At 41.3% G+C, this 18,067-nt stretch overlaps 1 protein-coding gene across 1 annotated transcript; it reads right to left on the bottom strand.

The window, feature by feature from the left end:
- Positions 1-2,124: 2,124 nt before the first annotated feature.
- Positions 2,125-16,874, bottom strand: FGF6 (fibroblast growth factor 6). Its single transcript, XM_027856369.1, has 3 exons — positions 16,526-16,874; positions 14,322-14,425; positions 2,125-2,301 (listed from the first exon to the last, which is right to left on the bottom strand). Exons 1-3 carry the CDS (start codon positions 16,872-16,874, stop codon positions 2,125-2,127), a joined length of 630 nt encoding a protein of 209 aa, XP_027712170.1.
- Positions 16,875-18,067: the final 1,193 nt, after the last annotated feature.

Here is an 18,067-nt window from a genome sequence, read left to right as displayed (position 1 = left end):
CAGTTGGGACAAATGTAAGCTTTTGGCTATTAAAAGGTGGTCGAGTTATTTGCAGAGTTCACTAATTGCAATTCCCAAAGGTTGACTGTAGGGCCTAAATTAACTTCTACCTAACTTGTACCTGGGAAGAGATACCTAACTAATCATTGCAACCTATAGATGACATTTTTCATTGGCCTCATTTTCTATCCACTCCTAGGCTGGGAAAGGGAAGTTGATATCTGAAGCAGCTTGAGTCATCCGATATGTATTCAAGAGGATATAGCAGTAACCTTGGCCCTTGTGGCACTCTCTGGAGTTTCCTTCCACTAAAGCCAAGTTTTTGCAAAGAGATGAGAAGAGAGGAAATGATCCTCTGACTTATCCACCCTGACTCTTTCCCTGACCAAGATGATCTACCATCTTTCCATCTGGCATTCTGTTGCCATTCTTTAAGTTAGAATTCTAATGCCCCCTGAATCCCAAATTCTGAAGTCATATCTTGGGATTCCTCAATAAAGATGTTTTCTACCATCACTGACTCAGTAATCTGGAAGAAGCCTCCAGAAGTCACCTCACCCAGATCCCTGCCTCCAAACAGCAGAGAGACATGGCTATCTTTGGCATTTGACAAACAGGAATATAGCTAGAATAGTTTCTTGCCTTTGGGTCCTGTAGAGCCATCTTTGGTCCACATACCCACTGCTCAGATCTATTTATAGATGGGTTCATCTGCAAATAGAGAGGTATGCTGAGGTTGAAGGTATTTGCAACAGATGAGGGATTGTCTTCCAGTCAGGGCAGGGGAGGGGGGGGGCAAGAAAATGGTGGCAGGGTGATAAGTCAGGTCATTCTGTAACTTTCTGGTTCACATATGCGAAGAATGTTTTGTACTCTGACATGGCTCATTCTGGTTTTAGATTTAGGAGTGTTCCAGCAGGGCAGGAATCTGAAGGCAGAGTTAGTATTTATAGTTGACTTGGGGACCTCCACTTCAAAAGGCAGGGGGCATCATAGAATCTAGCAGACAAGGGTTCGCCTAATGCTTGGCTGATGTCAGCAGCTCATTTTTCATAGAATTAACATAACACTTGGACTATGTGGGAAGAGTGGACCTGTAGAGGTCCATTCTGCCACCTCCAGGCTAATGACTCCAGAGATTGGTGCTGTTGCACAGTATCTGCCACTCGTATTCTAATACATGTTAAATGTTTTCCCACCCCCTTCCTTGTCCTTTCAAAGAAGGCTACCAAATGAAGCTCCTTGCCTTCTCAGGTTCAAATGATATGCTTCAACACATTCTGAAGAGAACCTTCCCAGTGAAAGGGAACTCCTTGAACCATTCAGTTCACCCTTTGCCTGCAGGCAGGTCTGTTTCAACCATTCTAGGCAGCTGTTCTCCCCTTTTTACTCTTAAGGAGATACCCCCAGTTTCCCTTGGCAATGCATTCCAGTGCCTTAGAGTCAAGAATTTTTGCGTGTCTAATCGTCATTCCTCCTGTTCATAGTTGAAATCTCTGGCCTTGTACTCCATGGACTCACAGGACAGCTGCTCCCTGCTTGCTGTGAAGTCACTGGCCTCTGAGTAGAGATTGAGGGAAGAGGCCATATCAAAGAGCATCCATCAATCCTGACTATTTGACAAGTGACATACTTGTGGGCAGATTCCTGTAGTCATGAAGCCAGGAGAAATGAAACTCAATGCCTTGAAAAGCCTCTGTTCCATACATATAAGGACGTATAAGTATGCATAAACATGCGCACACAAACACACACCCCCACGTGTGTGCTTGTATCCCATGGCAGACATCTATACCTTCTGTTACAGCATAAGATCACAGCAAAGGCTCCATTGCCATTCTGGGAGATGGCGACACTCCTCCAGTGTCTAGAGGGTGACATTTTTAGGAAGCACCAGGAAAACCATATGAATTGGAGTAGAAAGAGCAGCAAAAGGCAAACAAATGTTGTTAAGAAGGCCGGAATCTCCTGGTCAATTTCTTGATAAATATATATCCATGAACACTAAAAACACTTGATTCAGGGGACATCCACAGGGTGGGGGTGGGAAAGGGATGCTATTCATTTGTGCAAAATTCAAACAGAGAAGTTGTCCTCTCCAGGTGAGCCTTCTTTCTAGTTTCTTCAGATCCGGGGCAGGAAATGAGTGACAGTCATGGCTGGGGACACCTTATTGCCACGCTTTATTCGTCCGTGCTTGCTCAGAGCAATGTAGGTCCCTCGGTACAGGTCTGATTCATAGGCATTGTAGTTGTTGGGTAGGAGGGTTTCTCGGAATTTGCACTCATCTTGGAAACTGGGCTGGGGAGAAGAAAAGAGGAACAAAAAAGTGGAATGATTGGCAGAGAGCGCTTGTGAGACGGGATTGATAGCAACTGCCTTAGTCATATTCTAGTTAGGTCCGTTCCCTCCCTCCTGGCCAAACCCGCTACATCCCTCAATAAACTATTTCAGGGAGAATCACGGAATGTAAAAGCTGGAAGAACCCTCAGACACCATCTAATCTGATATTCTCATTTTTCAGATAATAACAAGAGCTAACATTTATATGTAATACTTTACAATTTGCAAAGCATTTTAAATGTTATCTAATTTGATCTTCAGAAATTCTTTGAGGTAGGTGCTGAGACAGGTTAAGTGACTTGCTCAGGGTCACTTGTTTGGAAGGGTCTAAGGCAGGATTTGAATTCAGGTCTTCCTGACTCCAAGTCCTATGTTCTGTCTACTTCCCTATGAAGAAACTAAGACCCAGAGAGGTGAATGAAGTACTTACACACAATCTCATAATGAATTAATGTAAATGCTGAGACTAGAACTCTAAGTCTAGTGCTCTTTCCATGGCCATAATTGACAATGCTCTATGCTATCCTTGAAGACAGTTCAGTATTTGGGGGAAGTTATACTTTCATTAGGTGGTACAGTGGATAGAGCACAGGGGCCCAGAATCAGGAAGATCTGAGTTCAAATCCAACCTCAGATACTTACTAGCTGTGTCATTTAGCCCCTCAGTTCCTCATCTGTAAAATGGGGACACACAGAAGAAAATGACAAACCATTCCAGTATCTTTTCTAAGAAACCCCGATAGACAAAGTCTATGGAATCTCATAGACTTAGATGCTGATCAAATGAACAACAAATACTTTTGTTGGTCTCAGAATTCCTAGCATCAACCTAGAAGGCAACCTCTCTATAAATTGTCAAATAGTCTCAGAGAATTACTTTAGCTTAAAAAGTCACCACTTTATGGCCAGCCTGGTAATGAGACTCTTAGAACATCTGGTAATGAGACTCTTAGCTAATCTAGTCTTTAGACCACAGGCATACAGTTCATTATTTTGACTAGACTCAAAGTCTGACCAGCTCTGTAGGACCTACCAGACATTACTCTTCACTGACATAGCCATCAAGAACCCAGAGTCACCTCCATGTCAGGATGAAGCATTAGAGTAGAACTTTAGGGGCAGTGTAGCTTAGTAGATAGAGCATGGAACTTGGAATCAGAAAATCTGGGTTCAGATCCTGGCTCTGTTTTCTTGTCTATAAAATGATGGAGGATAAAACAGATGACCCCTAAGGTTCACTCCAGATCTAAATCTATGATCCTTTAAAACTAAGGCCCAGTGAAGTTAGCTGATTTGCCTAAAGTTGTACAGCTAAGATCTTAATCCAGCTCTATGCTTATACAGGCAATATTTTCTGTACTATACCTTTCAGCTCCAATGTTAATTTGTAAAATTTACATAAGCACTTCTTGATTTTCCAAATGTGGGTTCCTTTTTTGTGGTTTATCTAAGGAAAAGTTTTAGCCCTAGACTGCTCATTCTTATAATTTAAAGAAGAGCCACTCATAAGTTTTGAATGGAACCAACATCATCCCCCAGATAATAATTATTATATTATTTGTTTTCTGCATTTTCTATGGTGTGAACTAAAGCACATCCCACAAGTGCTTGTACAGGATCAAAGGATATCATTATCCACATCATGGGAGACCTTTAATACTTAGAGATGAATTCTGAGATTTCCCAGAGACAACTCTAACTGGAGGCGATAAAAGGCATAGTGGGGGTAGCTAGGTGGAGAAATGGTTAGTGCACTGGGCTTGGAATCAGGAAGACTCATCTTCCTGAGTTCAAATCTGGTCTCAGACACTTACTCCTCCCCTTTATATCTTGTCACTGGACCCAAATGGCTCTGGAGGAGAAAGCGAGGCTGGTGACTGTGCACAGCACTCCCTCACTTAAATCCCATTCACTTGCAAGTCATGGCATCATCTTCCTGATGTCGTGGTTCTCTTTGAGAATGAAGGACAAACAGCAAGCAACAACAGACACTTTATAGCTGTGTGACTCTGGGCAAGTCACTTAACTCCGTTTGCCCCAGTTCCTCATCTGTAAAATGAGCTGGAGAAGGAAATGGCAAAACACTCTAGGGGCAGCTAGGTGGCACAGTGGATAAAGCACTGGCCCTGAAGTCAGAAGGACCTGAATTCAAATCCAGCCTCAGACCAAACACTTGACACTTACTAGCTGTGTGACCCTGGGCAAATCACTTAACTCCAATTGCCTAAAAACAAAACAAAACACTCTAGTATCTTTGCCAAGAAAACCCCAAGCAGGGTCACAGAGAGTCAGACACGACTGAACAACAAACAACAATCTAGGACTGAATTCTGTATAAGCCTAGAATTTGGAGTTCCAAGCTGTGAATTATATAGACACACCCACCATAAGATAAGTTTTGCAAATATTTATTAGCCTTGATTTATACATGAGGAAACTGAGGCTGAGAGGGATCAAGTGATTCAAGATCACACATCTACCACCAAGTGGAATGACTTAAACCCAGATATTGTGACTCAAATTCTAAAGCTCTTTCTACCACTCCATTAGGTCTATGGGTGTATGTACACATGGTAACTTGGAGGACAGGAAGCCCTAAATACTAATAAAAGAAGAGAGTAGTTATAACTATCACAACGGCTTCCTATTGTATGCTAATTTGTCAGAGAAGAGCAATGTTCAGATAATAGGTGTTAGCTTTCAGCCACAAATGAACAAGCTCTTTCTCCCCCCTCAAAAAAAAATCACCCATGCCTAGAGAATAGTGCTCCCTGCCCTAGTCTACTCTGTGCCAATAGTTGCTTGAAAGGTAATGAGATTTTCCTACACTATAGCTGGACATACAAATGGAATTTTGATGAGAGCACATGACTTTTCCCAGGGAACCATGTAACACAAAGAAACACATTCACAAAAGAAAAGTCACCTGTGTAACCAGATTCCTCACTGCTTCTGCTGTGAAGCGTTCTCACCTGGTTTTCTTATTGGCTTTTCAATCAAAACTACCATCTTTGTTGTTGAATCAGTTCAGTCGTGACTGACCCTGTGATTCCACATTGGGATTTTCTTTGCAAAGATATTAGAGTAGTTTGCTATTTTCTTCTCTAGCTCATTTTACAGATGAAGAACTGAGACAAACAGGGTTAAGCAACTTCCCCAGGGTCACACAGCTAGTAAGTGTCTGAGGCTAGATTTGAACTCATGAACACGAGTCTTCCTAATTCTGAGCCCTAATTCTATGCCACCTAGTATCCCACTATTGTCTTCACAACCATAACATAAAGGGCAATTTAAGGAACACCGTCTCAGAGACCTCAGCTTTCCCTGTTTTAATTTACTGTCTACAAGCAGGCTTAGAGTTGGAGATTGATTAGTGTCCTCATTAGGGCTACTGCCTTCCAGCATAGCTCAACTGCTCAGCCTCCAAGACTATGTGAACAATCAAGTTCATTCTGAGTGGCTGTTTTGCTGTTTTCTCTATGGTAGTCTCATAGAAGTGCTAGAGCCTGAAATTGGGAAGAAGAAAGTGAATCCAGGGGTTGGAATAACTCAATCCTTTGGAAGAAACCGTTCATCACTCTCTTAAGGGAAGGAAGCTATATTTGGTCAACAGATCTCCTATTAGTTTTATGTCATCTGCATATTCAATTGTAGCAGATTTGGACTATAAATCTGAATCTGAATTGGGCACAAGGGAACATTTCTTTGGAAATTGTAGATGTAATAATGAGATCACTAAAAAAGTTCACCCTATAAAAGAGATCTATCAAAAGAGAATAAAATGACATAATGTTTGTAAAGTGCTTAATATGGTTCCTGGAACATAGTAAGTTCTTAATAAAGGCTTGTTCCCCCCTTCCCTCCTTATCAACAGCAAGTCATTTTTTGTAAGGCACAAGTGACAATGCTGTCACTTTAACATACCAAAGAAGCTAAGACAGATTTATGTGAAGCCAGTACATTTCATTTGGCTACATGTTTGTCTAAATCCTAGCAAGAAGCAAAAATCTTGTTGAAATCATAGTTAAAGTAGCTTGTTTATGGGTCCTGGATGGTAAAATCTTTGTGTATTCATTAATTCTACATATGATTTAGGTGGTGTGACATGTTTATCTTTGTCATGTTCAAAAATTTTTTTGGTGTGTTTTGTCCAGCAAAAAAAATTTTTTTTGAGAAAAATATGAAGAAAATGTATTGGTAGTTTTCCACCTTCTTACAATAGCAGTGTTCAACAAATACTGAAAATTTATGAAAATGAATGTGAATTTGCATTAAAACAGTTTTTTTTAGTAAAGCAATTACTTTCTTTGAAAATGACAAAAAATTTATGAAAACTAATGTGAATTTATGTTGAAATAGTTTTTAGTAAAGCTATTACTTTTTTGTTGAAAATACTAATAATCTGCAAAAATGAATGTGAATTTACATTCAAACAGTTGTTTTTTTAGTAAAGCAATTAATTTTTGCTGAAAAGGCTAAAAATTTATGAAAATGAATGTGAATTTGTGTTGAAACAGTTTTTTGGTAAAGCTATTGCTTTTTCCTGAAAATACTAATAATCTGCAAAAATGAACAAGAATTTACATCAAAATAGGTTTTTTAAGAAAAGCAATTTTTTTTGCATTTTTCTTAAAACCTTTGATTTCATAAACATGAATGGAAAAGTTTTTACAGAGATACATGGAAAATAGATATGATCATAGTTAATGTTTCAGTTGTTTGAGTTAGTTTGTCTCTATGGAGGCAAACAAACTAACTAGCTAGCAGGCTATACTATCAAGGCTGCCTTCCTGTCTCTCTGTGGCTTTCTTAACAGACTGTGTCTGAGTTCTCTTTAACCTCCTAGCTCCTCATAATCCCCTCTCCAGTACACTGCCCAGCTTGACTCTAACAATATTGTTGCTTGATTGACCGGGAGAAGGGCCAGCCTGCTCAGAGAGAACAATTGGATTCTATAATCAGCTGTCACAAACTTACTGGATGCTCTTGGACAAGTCATTTAATGAGTCTTGGCCTCTGTGCCTACAACTCTGTGAGTATAACTAATTATTGCCCTATCTTGCTTCATAGGGATTAAATGATTTGCATAAAGTCACATGGTAAATGACATCTAGGCCATCTGACCCCAAATACTACAACATGGTGTCTCTTACTACTTTCTCTCTCCTTTGACTCCCAACCACTATTCACCAGTTAGGTGGTGCATTGGAAAGAGTGATAGATTTGGAGACAGGAAGACTCATCTTCTTGAGTTCAAATCCAGCCTCAGACACTTAGTAGCTGTGGGCAAGTCATTGAACCCTGTGTGCCTCAATTTCCTCATCTGTAAAATGGGCTGGAGAAAGAAATGGCAAACCACTCCACTATCTTTGCCAAGAAAACCCCAAATGGAGTCACAAAGAGTTGGACATGACTGAACAACAACAAAAAGGTCAGAAGAGAAATTAAATGTTATATAGATAAGACAATATTTTTCCTAGATCACTTTTTCCTGATCTCATCTTTGACTCCATCATATTCTACATGCAGTATCCACACTAGTAAATTGTAAACTCCCTGAACGTAAGAATGATGCAGTTCGCTTTTTAATCTTTGTTTCTCCATCATTTTTTCACAGTATCTTGATCCTACGAGGTAGTAGGCATTAAATAAATATATATTGACTTGAATCAAAATAAATTGCAGATATTCATTGGAAGTTATGTGGTAATGATTAAAGTTGTTTGCTCTTAGCACCTTCACATACTCAGCTGTTACAGGTGGATATTTCTTCTCTGTGTCAGTCAGTCAATAACCATTTTACTAAATTTCTACTGTGTGCCAGGTACTATGTTAAGCACAGGGGAAAAGAAAGTGGTTCCCATTTAATGATTCTCAAATTCCTTGGGAGTTTGTGAAGATGGTCCAAGGGGTTTGTGCTAAAATTTCATTAATGATGCCTTAAACAGTAAATAATTGCCCAATCATGATATAATTAGAGTTTTGTAATTTTGAAATTAGAGTTTTCGTAATCATAGGTGGAATAAAATTTTACAGTTTATAACTTTAATTATATAATGCAAATTTTGATTTGGAGCTTTTCTGAGCAAAAGTTATTATTGAAGTTATTGTGAGCACTTAATGAACAAATCTAAAAGAATATTATGAGGAGCATATTAAATTACTCTGGGAACTCACAATACATTTTTTGTTGTTGAAAGCGGTTCTCAGAACAAAAACCATTGGGAAGCACTTCTGTAGTGTGAGTGCAAGGATGCATGACTTGTATCACTCCCACATCTACCTCAGAACTCTGCCCATGGTAGGAGCTTAGTGTTTGTTGAATTGAAATGAATGTATCAAGACCAAGTCCCTGTATTAGTTAATTTACATGCATATCCTATGACACAGGGAATGTTGGCTTCTCATCTCTGGTGAGAAAGAAATCTGACCATGTGGATGCTATATTAATAAAAGCAGCTACTGTATATTATTACTTTAACAAATGAAAATAATCCCGAAGGATCACATATCCTGGGCCTGTCATGCCTCCGGCCCCGAGACTATATGGTCTTAAATTCCACGCTGATCTAATGGGACATTTGTGCAACCAATCTCTCTCTAAAACTTCTCTGCTCTCAGAATGAAAAGATTCATTTTGCAAAGGGAGAAATTAATAAATGTTTCAATGTATATTCTCCAAAGCAAAAATGCTCTTTAAAAACATGGGATTACAATGGCAGGAGAGGTTGTCTCCTATGTTCTCCTGTCTTTAGGCAGAGTTTTATATTAACACCACCCCCAGAAAGAGAGGAGAGGACATCTCTCCAGAAAAGTGATCTGGCCAGGGACTTACGGTTCTTGGATTTTATTCTTGGTTCTGCTACAAATGTAGAAGGGAACTTCTAAACTAAGATCCCTTCTTAATTTGTAAAAATGAAAGGGTTAGAAGAAATTGATCTTTGAAGTTCAAGTAGATTTCATGAGCTGTCTTGGCCCTTCATTTCAACTTCTCACAGCCCTAGCTACTATAAAGTTCTTTCTGTCTTTCCTAAATCTCCCCAGCTGTGTCCTTCTTCCTTTTCTAATCTCATTTTTAATGAAAGGTCAGGTGACTGAGGTCACGTCTTATTTTCCAATCATTCCTCAACACAATTTATACTGTATTAATCTGCTTTTGTTTATATGGCACTTAGAAAATGTTCTCTGGACACCCCCCCCCCCAGTTCTATTTGTTTTGCTTCTCCAGCTAGATTGTAAGCTCCACGAGGAACTCAATCTCTTCTCTATGGCATCCAGTACTAGGGCTTGCCCTGGAAAGGTTGAATGAACAGTGCCTTCCCATAGCCCGTAATACTGATTCTCCCAAACCCAGGAATCCAGTACTGTTTATAGATGCATGGGGTACATATGGCTCTTGATTTCCCCATCTGCTCACTCCATCAACACTTACATGGACGATGAACCATTCCCTTCAGAGCCATACTCCCTGCTAGGAGCCAACATCAATTGTTTTAGGTAGCTACTGAGTTACTTCCCTTCCTCATATCTTCCAAGATAATGCTTTAGACCATAGAATCAGAGAATTATAGAGTCAGCAGAGGCAACAAAGGTCTAGACCAACCCTCTACTCTGATAATAATAACAATGCACATTTAATTTATTTATTGTTTTAGAGCTGAGGCTCTAAACCTGAAGTCCATAAACTATTAAAAATATTTTGATAACTGAATTTCAATAGAATTTGTTTCATTTGTAATCCTATGTATTTTATTTCATGCATTTAAAAACATTATTCTGAGAAGTTTCTAGGCTTCAGGTTGTGAACCCCTGATTCAGAGGCTACAAAGCTCTACAACATAAGTGACAGATGGTTCTCTGGCTCTTAGCTGAAATCTAGGCACTCACTGTCTCCTGAGATGGTCCATTTCACTTTTGGATAGCTCTCATTGTTAGAAAGTCCTAATGATAGGACCTAATGAAGTACAAGGAGAGAGCTTTTGCAAAATCATACCCACATGTGCAAAGTGCTGGTCATATCTAAAATAAATAAAACAACCTTAATACCAAAACAGCCCTGATATCAAAAGGAAAAAAAATGAAGTTTTGTGAAAGCAATATTCTTTGTCAGACTATCTAGTGACACCTTCCTTCATTCCTTCCTTCCTTCCTCCTTTTCATTTCCCATCTCCATCACCCCATTCAGCTTTTGGGGAAATCTCAGTCTCCATCATCCCAGGAGAAATCCCAACCCTCTGGGTAATTTAACCTCTGGATGCAAATAGCAGCCTTCTTTCCTGAAAACCATTTTGCTGTTCCAGCTGAGAATCCAGAGTGAAGCAATTCTGGGAGCTTAAGGAGAAATAGCTTGAATGAAATCATCAGCCAGTAGGAGCCTTCCTGGCTCTGAGATCAGTTGGGCAATTGTTTTTTTAGATTGTGATAACAACCTCTGAGGCCCCTAGTTTGGTATTGCTGGGTTGGGGAGGGGAAGAAGCGGGTTAAGGTTAGACAAACCACCTGGTCTCCTGCCATACCAACTGTCAGCTGCTGTCAGCGCCCAGGACACAGGCTCTGCAGGGCCCACGTTCTTATCCTAGTGGATCTCCCATATAGCTGCTTAGAGGCCTGAGTAAAGGTGGGGGTTGGGAGGGAATCTCCTATATCAGAGAAGAGGCTTTCATGTACCAGTCTTCTCTCTGGCCAAATGCCATGGGGAGAGGAGAATTAAGGGTATGGAGCTTACCACAGGGATTCTCCCTTTTCCTCTGGACTCTAACCATTTAAGAATAGTACCTTTTACAAACCTCGGTGCCCCTTTTAAAGCTCAATGGTGTGCAATGAGGATATGCACATGTTTTACACATGTCTCTAGTAGCTAGAAATTTCAATAATTTAGCTCTGTTTTCCGGGTTTCTTTTCTTTCATTAGCCTTTTCTCTTAAAATCTCATATGCTTGGGGTATCTAGATGGCGCAGTGGATAGAGCACCAGCCCTGGATTCAGGAGGACCTGAGTTCAAATCTGGCCTCAGACACATAACACTTACTAGCTGTGTGACCCTGGGCAAGTCACTTAACCCCACTGCCTAGCCAAAAAAAAAAATCTCATATGCTTATCCCTTTTCAGCCTCCCTTCTCTGTATCGGTCCTGGGTAAAATTGTGAAATTTGTTATTAATATTCACAGTACCCCATCTTCTTTCTGTACCTTTTTTCCACTTATAGCATGCCTCCAGATCTCCACCAAATGCCCCTGGGAGAGGGCATCATAATATCTTAGAGCAGGGGCGAACCTGGGGCCTCGAGGCCACATCTGGCCCTCTAGATCCTCAAGTGTAGCCCTTTGACTTGGATTTGACTGAATAAATATCTTCAAATTTGACTGAATCCAAGTCAAAGGGCCACACTTGAGGACCTAGAGGGCCACATGTGGCCTCAAGGACTCAAGTTCCCCACCCCTGTCTTAGAGGAAAGCATGTGTAATGTTCAATTATTAATGAATTCTCAGTGAAGATGTTATCTGATGGACTTAATACTGAAAGCTTTTAACAAAACTGTTAATTGAAAGCTTCTACTTGGGAAACAACTTGGTGTAGTGGATAGAATGCTGAATTTCAAGTTAGAAAAACCTAAATATAAATCTGACCTCAGCCTTTTACTAGCTTCGTAATCATGGAGAAGTTTTTTAACCTCTCTGTGCCTCAGTTCCTCAGCCATGTCCTTTCTAGCTCTTTATTTATGGATAGTCAAGCTGATTGGGGAAACATTCTAGGATGCTTGAAATCACTTCATAAAGGTGGCTGCCTACTCTGACTAATGGTAAAGCAGAGGCAGCTAGACAACACACTGGAGCACTGAGCTTGGAATCAGGGGAAGAGCTGAGTTCACATCCAGTCACAGACACTTATCTGTGTGACCCTGGGCAAATCACTTAACCTCTGTTTGCCTCATTTTCCTCAACTATAAAACTAGGATAATAACAGCACCTATTTCAAAGGGTTGTTGTGAGGAGCAAATAAGAGAATGCTTGTATGTGCTTATTACAGAAAGTAACACATAGTAAGTGATATATAAATGCTTATTCCCTTCTTTTAGTCCTCCTCTCCTAAGTTACTTGTACTAAGCCTTTTGGGAGATTCATAAATTAGATCACTACTTACCCCTTGAAAGCAGGAAAAGATTGTTTTATTTTTGTCTTGGTACCCTTTGCAAAGTGGCTGACATATAGTAGGCTCTTAATAAATGCTTGTTGATTTATTGTTTGATTGTTGAAATTATTCTTTCCCACACTCACTATCTATCCCTCCAAGATGGTTACTGTGTTTAAGAATTCCTGTTCTAATATTCTGTTCTGTCTCTTCTTCTCTCCCCAACCCCCATTCATAATGGTAAAACCTTCAAAGGGAATAGATGACCTCCAAAAGTCATCCATCCCCTTATCTTCAGGAAAGACTTCGCTGAAACCATCTTGGACATTTGAAAACCTGCCTTTGGCTAAGCCCATTCTGTCATTTACCAACCTTCTCCAACAAAATATCTTTCTCCAAATCCTCGCTCTACTTAACTTTCAAAACCACTTCCTCCTAGTCTGTCTCCAGTGGAGGTGTAGAACTCATTTCTTGACATGTACTAACAATTTGTCTTTCTTGAAAACTGCTTTGAGCTAGTCCTTGTCCTTGGGGTTAATGATTTCACTTCTTGAATCTTTCCTATTAGGGACTGTATTCCAGTAGCAAACAGAACACAAATCAGTGGACTAGAGCGAGAGCAGAGCATGCTGGAATGTGAACATGGTAAACAGTAAAACCTAGAATCTCAAAGGGAAAAAGGTCATCAAGCTCAGTTCTCACCTATAACATAAAATAAACCTTTCTCTCTACCAAAATGCCAAGTATTTCTTTCCTAAGCAATGGTGATTTTTTTTAAAAAAAGCATTAGTGCTGTAAATAATAAGGAGAATCATTCTACAACCTGGTATCAGAGACTAGAAGAGAGAGTAGATTGGATTTGGGAATGAGAGAATTTGGACCTGGGTTCAAATTCTTTCACTTTCTACTTAGTGAGCTTAGTTGAATCATTTCCACTCTCTGGGCCTCAGTTTCCTTATTTGTAAAATGAGAGGATTGGTCTATATGACCTTTGAGGCCCCTCCAGCTCTAGATCTCTTAATGTATGAAACCTGAAGAGGAAAAACATTTCATCTGGGTTGCAGAAAATTCCCTACCTCAATATCCCAGATCCATTGGAATTCAATCACTTCCTGAGAGAATTTGAGCTTCAGGAAGACAGAGACTGTTTCATTTTTTTTCCTTTGTACCACCCAGCACATAGCACATGCCAGGTACACAGTGGGTACTTAATAAATGCTTGTTGATTGATTGTGGGGAACAAGAACTGTTATATATCACCAGTCATTTCTTGGGGTCAGAGAAGTCAAATCACTTTAGGTTATTCTCCCATCAAGAGTGAGAAACAGCAGCTCTTAGTCCCACAAACCCTTTTCTTGCTTTAGACTGAGTGCCCCACCCAAAGCAGTCTGGGGAAAAAAAGATGGAGGAATAAAGTTTTCCCTCATTAGGGCTCCCCAAATTCCTACAGACTCTGAATGGAGAGAAAATTAAATAGAAGAAATAGGATCGTTCTGTCATCACTTAGACCCTAGAACAGGGGTTTTCAACTAGGAGTCCATGGATAGATTTTAAAGGGCCCATGACCTTTCATGGGAAAAATATTTGTTAACTATTTCAATATAATTGGTTTCCTTTGTAGTCTCATGTATTTTATATTATGCATTTAAAAACATTATCCTGAGAAGGGAACCATAGACTTTTCTAGACTAAAGGTAAAGGTTAAGATATAACAGAGACATTTTTTTTAAATGAAGACCCTCCCTCCCCCCATCCCCATGCCTTCCTGAGAAACTTGCTCCTTATAATTCTCATTCATTTCCAGAGCTTCAGGAGAATGGGAACAGTAAAGAAAAGGCTCCATGTACTCACCGTCCCATATAGTCTTCCTTTACTGTTCATGGCCACGAAAAGAGCACTCCTTACCCCAAACAGACTCACTATACCTCGGTCCACTGTTGAAATTTCCAAGAGACCTAAGTAAAAAGGAAGGGTGATAGCATTAAGCTCATAGAATACTTCAAGGAGAAGAGCCCTTAGAGGCCCCCTACTTCAATGCCCTTATTTGACTGAAAAAAAAAATTGAGACCTAATGAGAAGGAGCAGCTAGCTCAAAGTAACAAAGAGAACTTGGGGAGGAACCAGAACAGGAACAGGGACAGGATCTCTGGACTGTTCACTTCTCACTGTATCTACTTGCTTCACTGGGACTTGTGTTAAGCAAGGGGGTATTTCAGTGTCAAGATCTCGCTAGAACCTCTGAATTTAGGGGCTTAAGGAGGACATCTAATTCACGCTCCTGCCTTCAAGATTGCTCTGAATCTCAGTCTTCAAGAAAAGCTGTATATGTTAATCACCCTTCCTCCCCGTTGTCTCTCCATTCCCACCCAGTTCCCCCTCTTTTTCATACTGACCTCTGGAAAGAGAGTGTGGAGTAGTGAATCAAGAGCCCGGCTTCAAGCCCTACCTCTGACTGGTAACTCTGGGCAAGTCCCTTACTCTCTCAATGCCCAATGCAACTCCCTAGAACTCTTGAGTTATACAAGAGGTGCAGCCCTGAATTGCTAGAGAGAATTTCCTCAAAGGAATTCCCTAGACAGAGGAGACCATCAGTTCATTTCCCCATCGGTAGCATCCCTTAGTGCCAGTTCTTTCCTGTGTCTCAAAGCTCTTGACAATCCAGAAGTAGTCTAACCCAGATAGTTCAGCTATCTAGGCAAACACCATCACTGTACTTTATTTAATTTGTAGTCAAACAAAATGAGTCCTTACTAGGAGAGGACCCACCAGTAGGAGAGTGGGTCAAAGTCTGTGCCTACCTCATTTACACTTAAAATCTAGCCTCTCCCAAGACATCACCCGCCACAAAAGGTCCTTTTCTTGAATCAGTAGGAGAAAGATCACTGAAATGAATCAGGAGTCTTGCCAGCTGTGTGACCTTAAGCAAGTCATTCCTTTCTGTGTCTCAGTTTTCTCATCCCTAAAATAAGAGAGTTAGACTAGATAGCTAGAGTCTTTTTAGAGATTTCTAAGGTTTAGAACTGGAAGAGACCTTAGACATCATCTATTTTACTCTCTCATTTTACAGATGAGCAAACAGGCCAAGAAGGATGAAATGACTTGCTGGACACAACTGGCTAGTCAGTAGTCGGTGACAACTTCTAACTCCAAGTTTATATGAATTGACTGTTCTGATCTCAGACTGGTCTGCTATAACCCTTAAACCCTTAGCTTGGTTTTCTCAGTCTGTTCCCCTCCCCCCAGATCTTGGAATCAGGATAGTTGTCCCTCCCCCTCGACCACATCTACCACCAGCATAACATTTTAGGAAGAAGAAATGGGTGACAAAAGAGGAAGGCTGTAGGATAGGGATTTTGGAAGACCCTTGACTAGAAATTGCAGACCGCTTTCCTTTCCTCCTCTGTGGAGCAAAACTTTTTTGAAAAAATAAGCTAGGCTCTAATTTGGTCTGAGTATTCCTGACACATACTCCCTTACGGTTTCTAAAACTGAAGGAACCCTGGGGAGCCTAATAAAGTAATAGATAGAACTTTGCTAATCCTGTGGAGATAATTAGGAACAAAAAAATAATAACTCACATAGTACTTTACAATGTGCATCCCTCACAACCACTCCATGAGGTAAGTAGTGCAAGCAATACTATCCTTATTTTGCACTCAGTAGAGTAAACTGAATATCCATAGCTATGCGGCTAGTAAGTGTGGGAGCCAAGATTCAACTGCAGCCTCTGCCCATCTCCCAGGCCCAGGCCAATATTCTTTCTCCTGCACTACACTGTCCCTTAGGTACTCAGAGAGATGATGGTAAGAGGATCCTTAGCCAATCACTTGCCACCACAAACGGTTAGATTTGAATGGGGGGCAGTGGGAAGGAAAGTGGAAGAGGAATGTCAAGGAGGACCCCACACCCTTTTTATAATATATCTGTAAGCCAGACCTCCAGACTCCAGCAAGCTTTCTTCCCTTGTACCACCGTAAGGGCACACTTTTTTCCCCCACCCTTTTCTCCCAGGGTCCTTATTCCCTAACTACCCCACCAGAGGCCATTGCACTTACTGTAGGGATTCTCCTCGTGGGTCCCACTGATCCTGCCATCTGGGGGCACCTGGAGGTGAAAGCCAATGCCCACGTTGCAATACAGTCTCCTCTGCCTCTTGATTCCCAGCAAATAGCCACTCTCCCAGTTACTGCGGGATAGCCCACCAGGCAGTCCAGCCTGGGGCTGGGACCCCAGCAGTTTCCCCCAGCCCCTTTCCAGGAGCACAGGGTTGGCCAGGCCACCCACCAGCGGCCAGGGTACTAGCATGCCAGCCAGAGCACCCAAGAAGATGAAAGCCCACAGTGTGCCCCCGAGGCAACCTCCTCCTGCAGGCATAGTGATGAGCAGCTTCTGTGGGAAGGCCATCCACCTTGCCTCCCAAGCACGTGGTCAGAATTAATGGCCCTAAAAATACCGCCCTTCTTGTTTTTCTCCCCTCAGCATGGCCGCAGGGGCTTATTTTTGGAAGGCAGACTACAGCTCCTGTCATGAAACCAAAACCTGCCACAGGCACTCGGGCTGGGAGCACAGGGACCCTGGCTGAGCCTCTGAGGATGGTGGAGACCATGGCTCAGAGACTGTCTCTGGCTCCCTCGCTCTATCCTGCTTGGAGGACAATTATATTTTATTTGACCTATCTTTAGAGTTCAGAAACCCAGCCCTCCTCTATACCCATCATCACCCTGACGTCAACTGGCCGAGGTCACTTATTCAGAGCTGTAACATTAACCTGCTCTTCGGCCCTGGCTCCCACCACCCTTCCCTCCCCCAAGGGATGTTGAGAGCCAACAGACACTGTCATGCATGTGAACTATGAGGCTGGAATGAAGCTTGAAGGAGCATCCCTGGAAAGGAGATAGTTGGGAGGGGGGGTGGGGAGGGTTTGGTAAGCAGGAAGAGAAAGAAGCAGGGAAGGACCAAAATCGGGTAGTTTGGCAAAATCTGGCTGCTTATTTTGAGGTGATAGGATATAAGTGAGGGTTAGAACTCATTCCTGGGCCATAGGAAGGTTAGTGATGGATATGGCCCTAAGTAGGGCATCAATGAGGAATTTTCATCACAGAAATTGGGAGGGAGGGGTGAAGGATGTTTATGGGTTAAACTATCCATTTCCCCGGGGAGGAAAGGCTCTATCTAAAGGCCCCGAAGAACTAAACCTACGGAGCAGGGAAAAGTAGGGTCTTGGGTGAAAAGGGACATCCCTGAGAATAGAGCAAAGTGCATTGTAAAATGTTAAGTGCTATGTAAATACAAGCATTTGCCAAATTAAGATTCATTGGTCATATCTTAGGTGCTCTTGCATATGTGATATCCAATTTAATTTGGTGTGCTCTCTTGATGAGAGACTCATGGAGCTGTTTAAGGCCCATGGTAAATAGGCTGTAACCTTCTGACTGGCATGGTCTTAGCCAGTCTATGACCTCATAGAATCCTGATCCTGGGATCATAGATTTAGAGAAAGAAAAAGTCTTAGAGATGGACTTATTGAGAACCAACTTTGATGAGAAAGCTAAAGCACAGAGCGGCTTATTGACTTGTCCAATGTCACCATCTTTGGT

This window comes from Vombatus ursinus, unplaced genomic scaffold (assembly GCF_900497805.2).
Source record: "Vombatus ursinus unplaced genomic scaffold, bare-nosed wombat genome assembly UNPS02011431.1, whole genome shotgun sequence".
Classification (NCBI taxonomy): Eukaryota; Metazoa; Chordata; class Mammalia; order Diprotodontia; family Vombatidae; genus Vombatus; species Vombatus ursinus.
The sequence above is the reverse complement of the archived record's forward strand: the minus strand, read 5'-3'. Positions and strand labels throughout refer to the sequence as shown.

Excerpts from the sequence above, each read along its gene's own strand:
- FGF6 (XM_027856369.1), bottom strand. The coding sequence starts at position 16,874 with ATGGCCTTCCCACAGAAGCTGCTCATCACTATGCCTGCAGGAGGAGGT. Across the intron at positions 14,426-16,525 it reads CCACGAGGAGAATCCCTACA|GTCTCTTGGAAATTTCAACA; the intron begins GTAAGTGCAATG and ends CTTTTTACTTAG. Across the intron at positions 2,302-14,321 it reads AAGGAAGACTATATGGGACG|CCCAGTTTCCAAGATGAGTG; the intron begins GTGAGTACATGG and ends TCTTCTCCCCAG.